This window comes from Lycorma delicatula, chromosome 3, assembly GCF_047948215.1.
Source record: "Lycorma delicatula isolate Av1 chromosome 3, ASM4794821v1, whole genome shotgun sequence".
Taxonomy (NCBI): Eukaryota; Metazoa; Arthropoda; class Insecta; order Hemiptera; family Fulgoridae; genus Lycorma; species Lycorma delicatula.
The window spans coordinates 54,363,002-54,381,479 of record NC_134457.1 but is presented as its reverse complement, the minus strand read 5'-3'; the positions used below and the strand labels follow the sequence as shown (position 1 = coordinate 54,381,479).

General features: G+C 27.6%; 1 protein-coding gene and 1 long non-coding RNA gene across 2 annotated transcripts in view; one reads left to right on the top strand and one right to left on the bottom strand.

The window, feature by feature from the left end:
* Window positions 1–18,478, bottom strand: part of LOC142321604 (uncharacterized) — an 816,200-nt gene that overhangs the window by 253,978 nt on the left and 543,744 nt on the right. The window lies entirely within an intron of this gene.
* The window catches only part of LOC142320749 (neuronal acetylcholine receptor subunit alpha-7-like), a 154,924-nt gene that overhangs the window by 53,378 nt on the left and 83,068 nt on the right, over window positions 1–18,478 (top strand). Inside the window, exons 3-4 of the mRNA XM_075358742.1 lie at window positions 9,069–9,113; window positions 11,917–11,961. Coding sequence (XP_075214857.1) covers window positions 9,069–9,113; window positions 11,917–11,961 — 90 coding nt within the window. The remainder of the gene's footprint in view (window positions 1–9,068; window positions 9,114–11,916; window positions 11,962–18,478) is intronic.

Sequence of the window (18,478 nt, the reverse complement as noted above, 5' to 3'; positions counted from 1 at the left end):
AAAAAATTAATATGTAATTTGTTTTGAACGAAACTTTCTAATATATGTTTCTATATATTAGAATTTATTCTAACATAGAAGCTATCAGAATTTTGTATAAATTTTCATTTGTTTAAATTTCTTTTATAACGATGCGTTAGCGAAGGCAAAAATCAACAACAATAAATAAGACGGCGCGAAAGTCTGTGTCATCAGATAAATTGAATAATGTGGAAGAATTTCTTACAGAAAGGTACAGTATAAACGTGTACACGCTTACGTGTATTTATTGTCAGAGAAGAAAAATATTATATGGTTATAATGGAAAATATAAATTATAATAGAAAAGAGTAGGGAGTAGCGAGAATATGAGAAGGAAACAATATCTATGTAAAAAATTTATATATATATATAACTCATAAATAAATATAAATAATATAACATATATAAACATATATATATATATATATATATAGAAAACTCAGCACGGTTGGGAACACGGACGTACATCAGTACGGTTGGGATTACGTACGTTTATACAGTTGTACATCATGTAACTTTCGACAACTCCAACCCAAGGTTATAGAGAATAGGCTGATCTATCTGCTTATATTTAGATTAAATGCCGTTTATAATATCCAGTGCTTTAATACATTGGTGATGAGAAGATACAAACAAATTTTGCTTACAGAGCGCAGAGCTTACCGTGCTTATGCTTTTTACTTTTCACTTCTCTTACGAAAGTGGTTACATTATTTATAAGTTACGCCTGCCTGCACATTGGTGGAACATCTATTTATCTTTTTAAATTATGAAACATTGTAGGTTTTTACAATTAATAAAAAATTATACCCAGCTGAATGAATTAAAAGCAAATAAATCCATTCTTTAATGATATCAGGGTGAAATTTTTCGTAATCTCAATATAAAATTGCAAAAATTATGGTTTTGAAAAATCTTCAAACTGATTAATAGATAGGAATAACTAGCTGATACAACCACCAGTATCGGAAATGTATTCATATATCAATCACATGTGTTAAAAAAAGCTGATAAAATAACAACTGTGGGTTATTTCTGATGCACAGCTTACACACACACAGCTTAATTTAAAATATATATCATTTTATTTAAATATAATATTTTCTTCGTTTATTTAATACAATGATTCTAACTAAAGCGCGCGCGCATCCGTATTATTTAATTTGTCCTGATGTAGCGGTACTAGCAGTGACGGTCGGCATTAACTAAACTACTGTAATTTCACAACTTACACAAATAAATTTCTTGTATAGTCTGCAGACTGGTGTAGCCGCAAGGCTTAACGTACCAAGTACCGAACGATCGAGTTCGAGACCCAGCCAGACCGAGTTACTTTTTTAGATTTTAAATATTATTCATTTATTCAATTCTACCACTCACCTGTGACGTCACAACTAACGGACGACTACAACAGTATTTTTTTGGGGTGAGGGTGTGCGATTTTGTAAAACGTTTTTTTACAGATACTATTATTTTCTTATTATTAACAAATGTGTCTAAGAAAAATATGACCATAATCAGGCGAAATCTCAAGAAACTAAGGGTGATCTTGCTCTACACCTCGTCCCCTGTATTCATATGTAAATGTGAATATGTACCCCTCCCCCTTTTTAAGCTGAAAATTTAACGGCAACAATGCCCCCATATAAAGAAGTAATCTTACCAACTTTGGTTAAATTCGGTCTTCTGGAGATATAAGGTTATTTAGAAGCAGATACCGAACACACGTACATACGAACATTTACATCCGGAAAATATCCATCCGGTCTGTCAAAACGTCAACATCCGGTGAAAACGACGTATGCCCAAATTGGACTGATTACTATATTTTCCCTTCTACAGTCATAGCCCTGCTATAGCGCTATCTAGACGAGAAAGTAAAATTTGAATATACATTTTTTATAACAGAAAATATAATTATAATAAATTAATTAAACTTTGGATTTTTCACCCGAATCTCCGAAATTTTTCTGTTGTATAAAATTTAATAATTATAAACCAAAATAAAAGTATCCAGCTTAGTCTGAAGAATAAATTAAATTTAAGTAAATAACTTAGCCTTACTTTTTCATTAACAAATTTAATTAAAATTTTAGATCATCAGATATAAGTAGTTAATTTGATTTATAAAGTTGGCTTTCAGGTTGAAAAGTTTTTATCTCGAGATTAAATCTAACTTCTGTTCCTTTTTTAAACTCTAAAACACAAAGTATTTTCTAGATGTGATATCGGACATTATATTAAAAATGTTTTTACCAATTACAAAATAATTTATCTTCATTTTCTTAAATTTACTTTAAAAAAAACTTTTAATTTATTACATGAGATAATTTTCATTCCATGTTTAAAATACTAAGATGCAGTTTTCAAATAAAATTAAAGATTTAAGAAATTAAATCTTTAATTTTACCCCCAGAAACCCATTTTACAACCCAGAAACCTAAAAAACAAAAAAAAATGTGGGGGAAATTTTATGTGGGGGATAAGTGAGAAATCAAAAAAGGCCTGGTTTAGAATAAGGTCGTTTAATCTCCGGTCTCATTAATCGTATTTTCAAAACCTTCGTTTTTTATAAGGTTTCTAATTTTTAAACGAGAAAAAAACGATAACGAATGCAAATCCAAAGTTTGTTAAGATTCGTAATTCGGTTGTCAAAATTGTTTTTATTTTTACACTTGCATTTCTAAAATATCAATACGAGTTTAAAATAAACCACAAAAAAAATGTATATAAAAATTAATTTTATATTACTTTTTTCACGACAAAAAACGTACTAATGACAATCAAAATGATATATAATTACAAATATTTAATTAGGATGATAATGTAACTTTAGAAGGGATATAAACAATTTTCTAGAAAGTTAAAGATTGGAAAAATTAATTCTCCAAATTTATGGAAATTTTACTAAGTTGAGGATAATTTTTAAGTATTAATGTTCAATAAAATGAATCTGTAGAAATAATAATAAGCGATATCAGTATTTTGCTTCATTTAAAAAAAGATTTGTTCTAACAATTTTGTTTTTATTTAAAAAAAGTTACGCCTCGTTCACCGATGACACTTCTATCCTGGCCGTTAACGAAGACCCTGGCCTAGCCTCCCAGGACTTACAAATGGCGCTAGACCATGTCTGCACGTGGCAGAAAAAGTTGAGAATTAAGGTTAATCAAAGTAAGTCGAGGCACTTGACATTCGCCATGCGGAGGGGGTGACTGTCTCGGTGTGTACTTCGATGGTGTCTTGATCCCGCAAACGGAGACTGTGCGGTACCTGGGACTTCACCTGAATCGGCGTCTGACCTGGAAGTGTCACGTGAGAATGAAGAGGAAAAGCTGAACGCAAGGTACAGCGAACTTTATTGGCTGCTACGGAGAGACTCAGGCCTCACGTTATCCAACAACATTTTAATTTATTAGGCTATCATCCTGCACCCAATCTGGACGTACGGTGTACAATTGTGGGGAACGGCTAATACTAATAATATGGAAATTATTCAACATTTCCAGAACAAAGTAGCGAGGATGATTGCCGAAGCGCCATGGTTCACGTGGAATGATGAGATTCACGATTATTTAGAGCTCCCGCCGGTTCGTGAGATTGTACGGCAGCGCAATGTCAAATACCAACTGAGCCTTGAGAATCATGTAAACCACTTTGCAATTAATCTACTCGATAATAGCATCGACGTCCGACGGTTGAGGCTTGTCCATGTACTCGACTTAGGGTTTGCGTAACAGTTTGCTATCTAGCACTATCAAATTTAGTGGTGTCGTATCTAATTTATTTGTTACTAATCTTTATTTTCATTCTTGTTTTTTCTTTTTCTTTTTATTCTTTGTTATTAATGTTCGTTTTTGTGAACTATATGATGATGAAATTAATATTTTGCGATTTATGACTGAGCTTGAAATTTCATATTGTACTTTTAAGTTTATTTACAACTATTTATTGTTCAACTATTATTTATTTTTTTTGGTTCCTTAAGGACCACCTTATCGTGTGCTTTTGTCATTAAACTTACTTAGGGCTTCACAGGAGAGCCGATTGTAATTGAGCAAAAAAAAATTAGTTGCAAAAAAGACATTTTTTTTTTCAGTATTTTAATTCCATTTATTTATTATTTATTAAAACAAAACTTTTTGTAGTATTTGATTTTCCAGTCTTTTATCTGTCTAGTGCTAATTATAAACCAGTACTTGAAAAGTACAATCGTTCACATAATTGCTAAGGAATAACCGTAGATTGCCGCAAATGTTCCACTCATATAGTTGATTCCGTGACGCCAAATCATGATCAAAAGCCTTCTGCAAATAAAAAAGACTCCAACAAAATGTTTCCTAGTGATGAAACTGTTTTGATCAATAGTTAAATGGTTCTGTCGAAATCCTGCTTCATGGGAGGCTAAAATACCTTCTCTTTCTAAAACTCAAATGAATCAATTATTTACATTTTTCGAAGATTTTTCCAATAACACGCTTCAAGAAAATAGGGCGGTAACTACTAGTACCGGTCACAGTTTCATCCTTTTTGCAATTGCGACAATATATGCTTTCTTCCACTGCCGCGGGGACATTCCATCCCGCGATATCTGATTATACATAGTTAGCAACATAAAACCGAACGCATAACGTAACCGCTGCAGAATCGGTAGGTTATGTTGGAATGAAATTTTATGAATGATACGGATAAATCAAATAAGAAAAACATGAGACGTAATTTAAATGTTGCATTTATTTACCTTATAGTTACAAAAAATCTTCAAAATGACCACCCTGGGCATCAATGCACTTTTGTGCTCAACTGATCATACTAAGAGTCGTCTGACGCAAAACGTTCTTGTCAATCGCGTTGATTTTTAGTTGAATGTTCATCTTCAGTTCATCAATATTGTGGGGATTAAATGCATAAACTCTCTCCTTAGACAACTCTGGAAAACGTGGAGGCCACCGACCTCTGCTGACAGCTTGTTCATTTGTGAAAGCTGCACGAACGCGATTCAGTGAAACGTTTGTGTGGTACGTTGCTCTGTCTTGTTGGCAGAAACTGTATTCTTTATCATTATCATTAATTGCGCATAGAATGCTTTAAAGATTTTGAAGTAGACTTGTGTACTGACAGTCCGATCAAAATATATTGGTCCCAGTCTATACGATTACCGGAAATGGCACACCAAGCACCAATTTTCTCATCGTGAAGGAAAGCTCGAATATCTCGTGAGGATTCCTCGCCATCCAATACCTGGTGTTTTGCGAATTAACATGGCTGGATAAATGAAACCATGCCTCGTTTGCCATGAAATACGAGATCGGATCTATCTATCCAGCAACAATGTTTTCGAAAAGCCAGTTGCAATGATCAAGTCGTTTCGATTAGTCTGTGTCCTTCAGTTGTTGTACAGTTATAACGCGGTATGGTTTCGAAGGATGTAGTTTAGATTCGGATTTACAAGGAGTATAACAACACTCCTTTTACTTTCCTGACATCTTAACACTAGAGCTATGCTGCAAGAAGAAAAAATTAATCAAAAAAATCGGGTATGGCTTTTTTTGCATTTCTGCACATTTCATGACCCAGAAACTCGAAAAAAACAAAAAAAAAATGTGGTGGAAATTTTCAATGCGGGGGGAAAAATGTGGTGGCGAGTCAACTAACTTTTGACTGGATAAACCGATTTTGACGAAATTTTGTAAAGATTCATGAATATGAGGGAATTTGTTGCTAAAATTTTGGTTAATATTTCCATGGGATGGGTAGATACTTTTTCGAGGTCAATTATCTCGAAATTTTTTCAAGATAACCTCACTTTATATTAAGCTAGTAATGCGTACATGCTTATCTTAACCATTCATTTCAAAAAAAATTTGCCCCAAAATTCCCACTTCCCCAAAAATTGTAAAAAGCTACCTTTTGATCTACATATATATATATATATTTTTAACAGAATTTGTTTTTTCGCCAAAAAAATTTGTTTTCTTTGGCATAGTAGTAGTTCAAGTAATCATAAAAAAATTTTGGGAGCAATTTAGTGGGTGGGGGAGCCGATTAAATCCTAAAAATATCGATTTTTTAAATCTTTTCAAGATGTAAACTTCACTGATGTAAGGTAATGTCAAATAAAATAATACTGGCATCTTTAATACTACCCCTGCGTAAATGTCAATGATGAAGGACGTATGTCGTCGTGTTTACTTTTATTAGGAACATAAACGATTCATCTAAGAGTAAACTTAATGTATTTACACGACTGTCCAAACAGGAGTGTAATGTATTTAGGGTATGTGAATGTATGAATGTATGTATATTTGTTCCACCGCAGCAGCTCAACGGCTAATCCGATTTAGATGTATGACCCCGCGTTGGAATCCTTAGGTTACCGGGAGTGTCATAGGCTATATATATGTAGTACTGAAGATTTGTCGGTTGAAGCACGAACTTTATTGAATTGAATTAATGAACTGTGAACTTCGAGCCTCTATCACTGTGAGCTGGGTTTGAATTGAATGATTCGAATCAATCGAATGAATAATATTACGAAAATAATAGAATTAAATTTACGTTAAATAAAACAATATTAAATAAATTTAAAAGTTTTCTCTTTAATAATAATGGGCTTCCCATGGGGACTGCGTGTGAGGCTAGAGTGGTGAGGTATGCAAGCACCTCGGTCAGAGGCTAGACCAATTATTTCACTATCAACTGGTAACAAACGGGTGCCACTGGGAGGTGCACTGAGGTGCTCTTATAATATCCCTACAAAATCATCCGATTTTCAAAATTCAAACGGGGTATTTGTTAGTAGGTAGAAGACTAACTTTTTCATGCATCAGATAAACTCTCTTCGAAGTTGAGAGTTCTAAGGTTCAATCCTATTAAAGGCTAGGATGTAATCCTAGATTATTCCTAGTACCTTCCTAGATTATCCTAGTATTGCTAGGATCTAATCCTCATTAATTCTCTGAAGTTTAATACTTTACGGTGGTTCCGGAGAATAAACAGAAAAAGAAAAAAGGTTCAGTCGATCTTATCCTATATTAAAGAGCAATGTTTTTTCGGCATTAGTGTTTTTTTAATTTTTGATATCTATCTCTTGTTTACTGAATTCTTTATATTTGTATATTAGCTGAAGATTTTGCACAACCTTTTGACTCATGTAAGTCCAATCAGATCTTGAAACAGATTTTTTGTATTATTTTGAAGTTACAGATAGAAGGTAGAAGGAAGATATAATCGTTGATATAAAAATCAATATAATATTTTTATCTATTATGAAATTTCGTAAATTTAAAAAGTACATATAATATTTTATTTGACGTGACTAGACTTTATTTAATTTCTTAATTGTCAATTACGTTGTTACTTTCCTTATACGTTTGACTTGTTCTAATATTTTGACCTCAAATAAATTTTACATTTTCAGCTACCCGTATAATAAATTCTGATCTTTTTCTTATTCAGTATTTTTGTATATCCCCTAACACAAAATATCTCAATTTGAACTAATCTTGCTTCTTTGCAGGATTCTTTCAGAAACGTCTTCCTTGCTCCTACTCGTCTTAAAACCTATTCATTTTGTATTTTATTAACTCACCTAAATTTTAGCATCCTCTTGTACTATTTCTTTTCAAAGACCTTTATTTTTTTACCCTATTTTGCATGTTTCGTACTGTAAATTGCTACTCTTCCATAAATATTTTAAAGAAAACCTTCTACATCTTAGTTCTATTTTAGAAAGCAGCACGTTTCTGTTCTACATAAAAGCTCATCTTGCTTGTGTCAGTTGAGATCAAAAGTCTGCTTTTAATATCTACCTTACTACGACAATCCTTTGTAATTTTACGTCTAATTCATTATATTCATTATAATATTTCACCCTCCTTTATGTCATATTTCATTATTTTTTGTTTAATCTCATCCATTTTCAAACTAAACTTAACCTAATTTAAAATAATAATTAAAACCAGAAAATATTTCAGACATTATTCTCGACAAGTGTTTAAAAAAAGTAACTACAAAAATATTAATGTACATCTTTTTTATAATATTTAAGAAATATTTAAAAACTAAAGGAATATATTTAATAATATTTGATTTTGTTTTAAATCACAAATTAGCAAACCAGTATTAAATGTAAGTCTTGTATTAAACGAATAAAAAGGCAAAAAAATAAATACAATTATTTTTAATTTCAATTAATACGTAGTTCAAATCAGATTTCATAGTCAAATTTACATCTATTGTAAACATCAATTAAAAGAAAGAAAAATTATTTTTAGAAACTTAGCAAATTTTATTATCAGTATTTATTTATGTTAATGGAGAAAAGAAAAATATATTTTATGCTGCTTTACCATCACAGAAGTTATCTGATTAGCATTACACAGAATTTCATCAATTTAGAAGCAAAGCTTTCTCAGAAAAAAATAGGATCAAAACAGTTTTTTTTTTACGTAAAAGAAGATAATGCAGTTATTACTATAAATATATCAGTGCAGTTTTAGAAACACTCATTTACTATATATTATTTAATGGATAACATTTTCTAACTAAAACCATAGCATTCACATATTCCGGTTATACATTTTTCAAAAGGAAAAGTAGAACAAACAAAAGGAGAAAAACAGTCTGTTTATGGTGTTACCACCGTAACAAATAAATTAATTGTTTACGGAGCTACCACAAACAAGTACATCCATGATTATACATATCACTCCAATTACTTTTATATCCTCTCAAAAACTATTATCAGCTGTAAAACCTACACAACACGAAAGAAGTTATGGTGACATTATTTTATTGGCTGATAATATTTAAAAAAAAAAAGGTATATGAATAAAAGCCAGTTTATCAATTAAAAATAATTATTTATTCAATGAATATTTTCATTTTACTTTAGAATATTTAAGACTATTTTGAAAAGTACTGAATAAAAATGTTAATTTCATTTAGGTTATTTAAAAGTAAGTAAACTGTTAAAAAAGGTTTACATTTTTTTATATTATTTTAATGCTTGTGAAACTTATCATTATTAATGAATTTATTTCCAGGATGAAAAAAATCAAATTGTAACCACAAACGCGTGGTTAAACTTGGTAAGTGTTGATTAAAGGTGTAACGAATATACATATATAAATATATATATATATATATCGTTTTGTACATTTGTATACATATTAAAAGAGTGCTGCTCTATTTATGAATCGTTTGTGTGTTTTTTACTACCTAATTATTTTTTAAACATTAAAACCATTGTAAAAATTACCAAAAAAAAACTTGTATTATTATTACATATACTTATGTATATATATTTTAATTCAAAAAAGTATGTATAAAAAAGTTGTAAAAATAAATAACAAAAGAAAAAAGAAAAAAATATTGATTAATACACAATCGAATTTTATTCTGTAAATTTTTTAAAGCAATATTTAAAAAATAAATAAAATATTTAAAATTTTTTTTAAGTACAAAAACCTGTAATTATAATCCTCGTTATAATTTTTATTACATTAAAATAGAGTTCAGTTCGTACGTAAAAACACATATATGTTTTTAAAAGAAATAATATTCTTCATAATAATTATAATAATATTAAAATCATTTTTTAACGAAATTATGATTTAAAGTAACAGTATGGACCTTGCAAAAAGTCATTTATTCTTGGGAAATTTCATTTAAAAAAAATTTTGTCGGGATCGTTAATAATTATTAAAACATTACCTCCAAAAAATATTTTTTTGTTTACTTTTTTAATTAAACTTTCCTGTTTCTTTTTCTTGAGAAAAACATTTTTTTCCGATACTTATTTAACTATTATCAATTTAACGTTAATGTGGGATTCTTTGATATTCTTCCTATAACTTTAAATTACAAAGGGAAATTTTTGAATTTATTCTACTACATTCACAGTTCCAGGTGCACGGTGTGTAAAGATTTTCAATCCAAAAAATTCTTCAATTGTAGACAAACAAACATTAAACTTTTTCGTTGTAAAGAAGACTGCTGAGGTTAACATACCGTGACGTTAAAGAAAGGCAGTTGTTAGTCCTAGTAAAGCCAGTTATTTTTACACGGATTTGAATACTAGGTCGTGGATACCGGTGTTCTTTGGTAGTTGGGTTTCAATTAACCATACATCTCAGGAATGGTCGAACTGAGAATGTACAAGAATACACTTCATTTACACTTATTCATATCATCCTCATTCATCCTCCAAAGTATTAACTGAACGGTAGTTACCGGAGTCTAAACAGGAAAAAGAAAAGAAATGTTCACAAACAACTAACCCACTGGCTTGGTCTAGTGGTGAATGCGTCTTCCCAAATCAGCTGATTTGGTAGTCAAGAGTTCCTGCGTTCAAGTCCTAGCAAAGTCAGTTATATTTACACGGATTTGAATACTAGATCGTCGATACCGGTGTTCTCGGGTTTCAATTAACCACGTATGTTAGGAATAGTCGAACTGAGACTGTACAAGTCTACACTTCATTTACACTCATACATATCATCCTCATTCATCCTCTGAAGTATTATCTGTAAGGTTATTTACCGGAGACTAAGCAGGAAAAAGAAAGTTCACAAACAACGAGCTACCGGGTTGGTCTAATGGTGAATGCGTCATCTCAAATCAACTGATTTGGAAGTCGAAAGTTCCAGCGTTCAAGTCCTAGTAAAGACAGTTAATTTTATACGGATTTGATTACTAGATCGTGGATACCGGTTATCTTTGGTGGTTGGGTTTCAATTAATCACACATCTCAGGAATGGCCGATCTGAGAGTGTAGAAAACTACACTTCATTTACATTCATACATATCATCCTCATTCATCCTCTGAAGTAATACTTGTGGTGGTTACGGAGGCTAACCGGAAAAATAAAATTCACAAAAAACTACTATTATATATTTTCCTTTTAGGATCAGTAAAAAAAAAATTTCCGTCTAATGTTTAAAATAAACGTAAACAGGGTTGCCAGAATTTTTAAGTTTTACGGAAATTCCCGAAAAAATGTTAATTTTCACACAATAAAGGGAATCCTTAACTCGGGTACTTTGAAATGATTTCATTTTAAACGTTCTGTTAAACATGAGTAATTTAATTATGTAACATTTTTTTGAAGTTAAATAAATTTCTGTTTTTGGATCAATGTTAAACCTATTTATTACAATAATTTTACAGGAAATGCGTACATTATTTATTAGTATTTCTCAAATATTTAGTTCAGGTCATAATAATTGTAGCTATATATTTTTTAATTTTATTAATTATTTTAAACTTTTATTTCCCTTTTTTTAATCTAAAACACTTATCTGATCTAGTAAAAAAAAATACAAAGGAGATATCTTAAATACCAGAATTGTTATACTATGTCTAATATAATACTCTGATTATCAACAGTGAAAAAATTGTTAGCGTAAAAATAAGTTAAAATTTGTTCTAGGTAAATAAAAAACTACGAAATCAAAATAATCCAGATTTTCATTTACAGGAAATTCGTTTTTACAATTCGTTTCAAAACTTATAATTCCATACCGTATTAACCAAAATTTTATTATCTTAATTATAATCAATCATATTCTTATTGTTAGTATTTTGGTACTCCTTTTACGTGGGTTTATAAAGTCTAGTGAGTGTATTTATTAACTTGGTATAACTCTATGTAGTCGAAAAAAATAAACGTATTTCAATCAAAAATTTGGAAAAATGACTTACTATAAGCAAAATCCATAATGTTAATTTCTAAACAAATTTTATACACAAATAAAAGAAAAAAAAAGATTTTTATAAACTAAACAATAATTCATAATAATTACATTATTGTGTGGGTGTGGGTGTGCGTATATGTTTTTTGTCCACATTTAATGCAAATTGGGTTGTTTTTGGTTGCATGGATTTGATAGGATGAGAAGAATCAGCTACTTATAACAAACATTTGGCTAAAACTGGTAAGTTTAAAATTTAAATTAAATTAAAATATTATCTAAATAATATGAATACAGTATTATGATGATAAATAATTATTATATTTAAAATAAATAAGAAAAACAAAGAAAAGGAAAAACAAATTTGTACGCCAGATAAACATAAGGAAATTATAAAATAATGAACGAATAAATAATTATATTATTGCCAGAAATTTTATTTATTTAAGGCTGAAACACGTATTGTATTTACTAAATACTGTTATATTAGCTTAACGTCCGATTATTTAAATGAATAATATTCAAAACTGTAAAATTAAATATTCATGTATTTAAAATTATCTATTTAAACAAACCAGAAAATCCGGTTTCCACTTATATACTTGCTAAAATCCAAACCTGTATAAATTTTAGTAATTTTATTTTATAATACTTTAAATTTATTAGTATATATCTCATTTAGCTACTGTATTTTAAAGAATTAAAAGAAATTGTTGACCTAATTAATTTTAATTTATCCAGTAAAAATAAATGGTTTGTGGAGCAATATACTTTTTTAAATTAAGATATATACTTTATTTTCCTTCAATTCCAAATTATAAAATAAAAGTTAAAGGAAACATATGACTATTAGAAAATGTAAATAAATTAAAATTGGCATAAGCGGTAGTGAATTCAGGACCCATCACTCCCCTTTTTACTAACTGTTACTTTTATATATAAATATGTATATTTCCGCAATATAATAAAAATAAAAAGTAATACTTGTTTATGATCACAGTGACTGCTATATTTAGTTACAGGGGTTTTATATTCAAATATGAAATAACTAACAGGAAACGTTGATTTTCTATTAAATTAAATTTATTATTAATTACTCCAAATAGAAATTTTCACATATTAACATAAGCCTATATAAACCTTTCATCAGTAAATTTAAACTAAGAACTATGAATAAATCAAAATGAAATTTAGATCCACTTCTACTCTAAAAAAAAATTTCAACAAAATTTTTCATAATATTTGGTCAGCAACCTCGTTTTATAAAACTTAAACTTACTCATAACGATTAGATTTGCCAATAAAAAATACTGTATTTTAACTTGTATTAAACAACAGCAATAATTTTTATATTACCTGGGTGCAATTTGTTATTCCTAAAATATAATAAAAAATACTTTAATTTTGTTTAATTTATATATTTATGTTTATGTTTGATAACATGTAACTTGGTTATATGTTTATAAATACGTATTTATTTTTTTAATATATTATTTTTGCATGTTTTTTTATATATTTTATTATATATATATCACAGTATATAATTGGTTAGGTCTTTCTGTAGGTAACACTAATAAGTGTTAGTATTTTTTAACCTTTCTTAAAATTATAAGTAATAAATTTTTTTATCCCATTTCTAGAAAATAGTTAGTCAAACTGCTTTTTTCAGACATCCTATCACCTCTTTAGATTCAAATGTTTTTCCTTTTTTTATTATTATATATTTTCTTAAAACTTAGAATAGATTTTAGATGTTTATTCCAATATTATTAAATAATTAAATAAACTAAATTTAATGTAATTTTGATCGTAATGATTCTCCCTGATCTTGAAAATAACATAATATATTCTTTTGATACAAATAAAATTTCCCGATTTCTGGCCGTAATTTAAGAATAAAAATGCTTTAAATATAAAACCATACTTCCACTAACTTCCTACCATATATTTTTATTATTTATTTTTTCATTTATCTTTTTAAGTATTATTCAAATTTATTTTTTATACAAATTTTTACATTTTTTTATTATAATTTTTTTTAATGAAAATAAGTTCGAGTTAATTTTATAATTCTTTTTGTTATTTCTTAAAGTAATATTAAAAATTAAATTATGTAAAAATATATTTAAAACCGTATAAAAATATATTCATATAAAATTAGATTATAAAACGTATAATAAAAATTAGATATAAAATGATAAAAAGGTTTATACTTTAGATATAAAACTGATTAATAAAAAAAGAAAAAAAAAATAGTTGATCTTCCCACCTAATAGCATGTGATGAAAACATATATAATTTTATTTTCATTTTATACTGGTAGTTTTTAAAGCATGTTTAAAGTACTCTATAAAACTTATGTTATCTGTAAACCAGTTTGCTTAATTTTCGTTGCTTTTTTCAACATAAAATCCTTTCAACTGCATGCATGTATGTACCTTTTTTTTAATTATTTAACTCCGAATTAACATATATATATATATTAATATTATTCTTTTACTACTGCTAATCGTATTATTTTTTTTTTTTTTGCTAAATAATGACATTCTGTAATCTACCAAATATTGTTTATATTGATCTTAAAAATTATTGTTGTGATAAAAAAAAAACAAATATCGTTGGTTATCTGCTTTGAAATGTCCATCTTTTTAAAATGAACTACTGTTAAACTTTTAATTAAAATGACAAACTGAAGGTTACAATTAGTAAGTGAAAAACACTTCCACGAGATAAAATTATACAAGGGTGATAACAGTTAGCTAGAAAATATACTCAAAGAATAGTTATCAAAACTTTGATCTTTTTATGGAAGGTATTACTCGAAAAAGTCAACATAGAATATTATAAAACACTAGATATCTATATTTGCAGGTTATCTATACTACGTAAGGATAATCGAACTAAAAAAAAAAATATAATTCATTAAAATACGACTAATTTTTTAACTGAATATATGGTGTCATATAAACAGTCATAAAATACGAGGCAAGATTTTTTTTTAACCATTCATTTCATATAATTTTATAGGCAGAAATTATAAATCTTTTTTATTTTTTATTTATTTGTCATTTAATTACCAATTCAACTGCAGTTGTCGTAGAAACTTCTAACCTATCTTCACCCAAATTAGAATACTGAAAACTTGTGCATGGAAATTTTTTCTGTTACCCACTTCCTATTATATATAATTTCAAAGATAACTAATGAGAAATGTACAGGAAGTGAATAAATTTTTTTCGTTCATCGATGGTTTTTGCCATTTTGCAAGATATTCTTCTTCCATCTTTTGACCTAATATCTTCTTTCTTTTACTTCTTCGTACAATACTGTTATTCAAGAAACACTGTTGAAATTTATACTATTAACAGGACTCCATTATTTAATTTTAATTCTTTTTTCAGTAGTAAAATTATTTACGGCTGAAACATTCAATTCATTTAATTTTTTAAGCTTTTAAAGGTATGCCATTTTACATATAAAAGAAAAAGAAAAAAAATCTGATTTTCAAATACATAATATTTTCCATTATTTTTAAGTTTTTAATCAAAATAACTTAAAAAACTTTATTCCTTTTAACTTTGTAATATATTTTCTCCATTTCCAGTTAATTTTTTCGTTATACCATGTCACATACTTAACGATACCTTACATATAAACAAACTAGCTCACCGTCGCAGCTTCGTCTGCGCTATATAGTTACTTGCTTTTCCCGTAGCGGTCAATTTTATTTTCTTTAGTCAAGCAACTGGAGAACTGGAGGCTGGTGCAGCCAGTCACACATTCAGTAATGATGGCAATGGCTGTGTTTATTGAGCCAAAGGGCCGTATATCTTTGCAACCCTTAAAGATCGAAAGTAAATTAAACCCGAAAATTTTTTATTAAAATAATTATCTGAAGAGTATTTGCAAGCTCAAATCTACTGGATATCTCTTTTACTATAATAGGGATCGGGAAAATTTACAATCATTCTTCAAAATTTGTTTACCTTTCTTCATTCTTTTTTTAAGGTCGAATTTCAAAAATTTAGAAATTGGTTTATTGACTGAAGATTACACCCACCAAAAATCAGGTTGATTTCTTCATTTGTTACCGAGAAATTAAAAAAAAAAAAAAAAACAGGAATTCAAAACTTAATTTTAACCCTTGAATATAGGAACTTCAAAAATATATAAATTTGTTTTTATATATTCATAACTATTCAGTTCAAACCCAGCTCACACGATTACAATTTACAATCACAGTTTACAATTCATTAATTCAATTTATTAAAGTTGTACTTCAACTTGAAAATCTTCATTACTACATATTTTTTTATTCTTTCTTGGTGAAATATATCTAAAATCCTTGCAGTTATACCAAGGGCAAATATTTTGTTGCGATTAAGCAAGTAGTACTTTGTATATCCGGAACAAAAAAACAACCTCTTCCTCTTTATTTAATAGTATAGATACACTACTTTAGTGTAAATTTAATTCTATTATTATGTAATATTAATCATTCGACTGATTCGAACAATTCAGTTAAAACCCTGTCCCAAATTCATTAATTCAGTTAATTAAAGTTTGTGTTTGAACCTGCAAATCTCCACTACTATATATATTTTTTTTTCGATAAAATATATCTAAGAACCTTCTCAGTTATGCTAAGAGACATGGGTAAAATTTGGTTGCGATTAATCGAGTAGTTTTTTTGTTTTCCAGAACAAACAAAATCCCTCTTCCTGTTTATGTAACAGTAGATATTACAATACCAGTTAAATAACACAGGCAATAATATAATGACAAGCTGTAATACAAATGCGGTTGTACTTTGATTAGGCATAAATTGATAAATATATAAATAAATTTTAAAATTTTAACATGAAAATATATTTTACATTAATAATTACTTTTGCTGATACTTTTCTTAAAAAAAAAAAAAAAAAAAAAAAAAAAAAAATACCGTTTTATTTTTTACCATAAGTCATCTTATTTACAGTTTTGCTCATTTAGCTTGTCTAGTTTATTAACTCAATATTGCAACTTGCCTTGAGTAATTAAAGATCGACTATTTAGATGAACTTCGTTTGCGAGAATATTTTTGTTCTATTCCAAAAAAATATGCAATAATTTAATTTAAATATATTTTAATAGAATTTGAAAAAATCAATAAACATATTCATTATTAAACACGAGTGTATTCTTAGTTTAGTAGATTATATTTTGACTATTGTATTTTTTAATTAATTTGTTATTTAAAAATTATTTTCACTACTATTATTAGTTGTATGTTCATTTTAATACGTTTGCTTTTTGGATTATTTATGCATGTCAAATACGTTTAAATTTATTTTAAATACTTTACGCATCGTGGATCACTTTTAAGAATAATTAAGCATGTTTAATTATGTAAATCGTAGAAAAAATTACTAACTTTTAAGAAAATTCAAATTTTCATATATTGTGTTAAATAAATGTATAGTATATAAAATTTTGCGACCAAATGCACATATTTAATTTTGTGAATGCAATACTTCTGAATGAAATTTTTAGATATAGAGTAAATACTTGTATTATGTTATATATATGTTTTAGTTTATTGTTTTAAATAAAATATACATTTTTGATATATCACTTTATGTTTTGACAATATTTTACTTCAAGTTTACGTAATAATAGATGTTAAGCTGCCATTAACACTCCATAGCAGTAGAGAGTAACTTTTATGCATATATATATATATATATATATGTATAAAATAATCGATCAACAAGGTTGTCTGGATAAGTGAATATAAATATACTACCGTATCGCATGTAATGTGATAAAGAGAATTAATTTTAAATCACCATCTATATATCCCAACCATACAACAGTACACAATCTCTAATTAAAAAAAGCAGGTAATCTATAATGAACAGATCATGTATCATTGTTTTATGAAATATAATACCAATAAGTTACAAATAAAATAAATTGAAAATTCTAATTATCAGTTTATATATACCTAAGGACGAAATTATGCGATACAAATTAATGAAAAAATTATTTTATGACTAATGTATAAAAAGTTTTTATACAGACTAAAAATTCTGAGGATGAGCCTAAATTAGGTAGTTACGTATATCCATTAAGTTATATTTAATTTTGGTCATAACTAAACTGTATTTTTATCAAAATCAAAGACTATTCTATGTCACTTATAATGTATATATATATATATATATATATATATATATATATATATATATCAATTAATTTAAATTAATTTTTTTATAGTCCATAATTCCTATGTACGTAAAATTTTAACTATATATATATATATATATATATATATATATATATATATATATATATATATAGAATCCGCCAAGTACAGAATTAAAGAAACATTCTTACATTTTTTTTTGCTTTATTTCCTTTACATTAGGGCGCTTTCGGGCATAAGCCCATCCTTAGTAATCAGAAAAACATTACATTACATTTAAAGATAAATCAGAAAAATTATTAAGGATGGACTTATGCCTGAAAGGCTCTAATGTAAAGGAAATAAAGTAAAAAAAAATATAAGAATGTTTCTTTAATTCTGTTCATGGCGGATGCAATATATATATAATATATATTTATTTATTAATTTTTATTTTTTTATTCTCTTGCTGTAACATGCTGACTTTAAAATAAAAATTTCCTAGTAAATTCCCTTCCCTTTTAAATGATTGATACTTTTTTAGAAAAAGAGGTTAATACAGTATCAATAAATGGAATAAAGTATGGCGTCTAA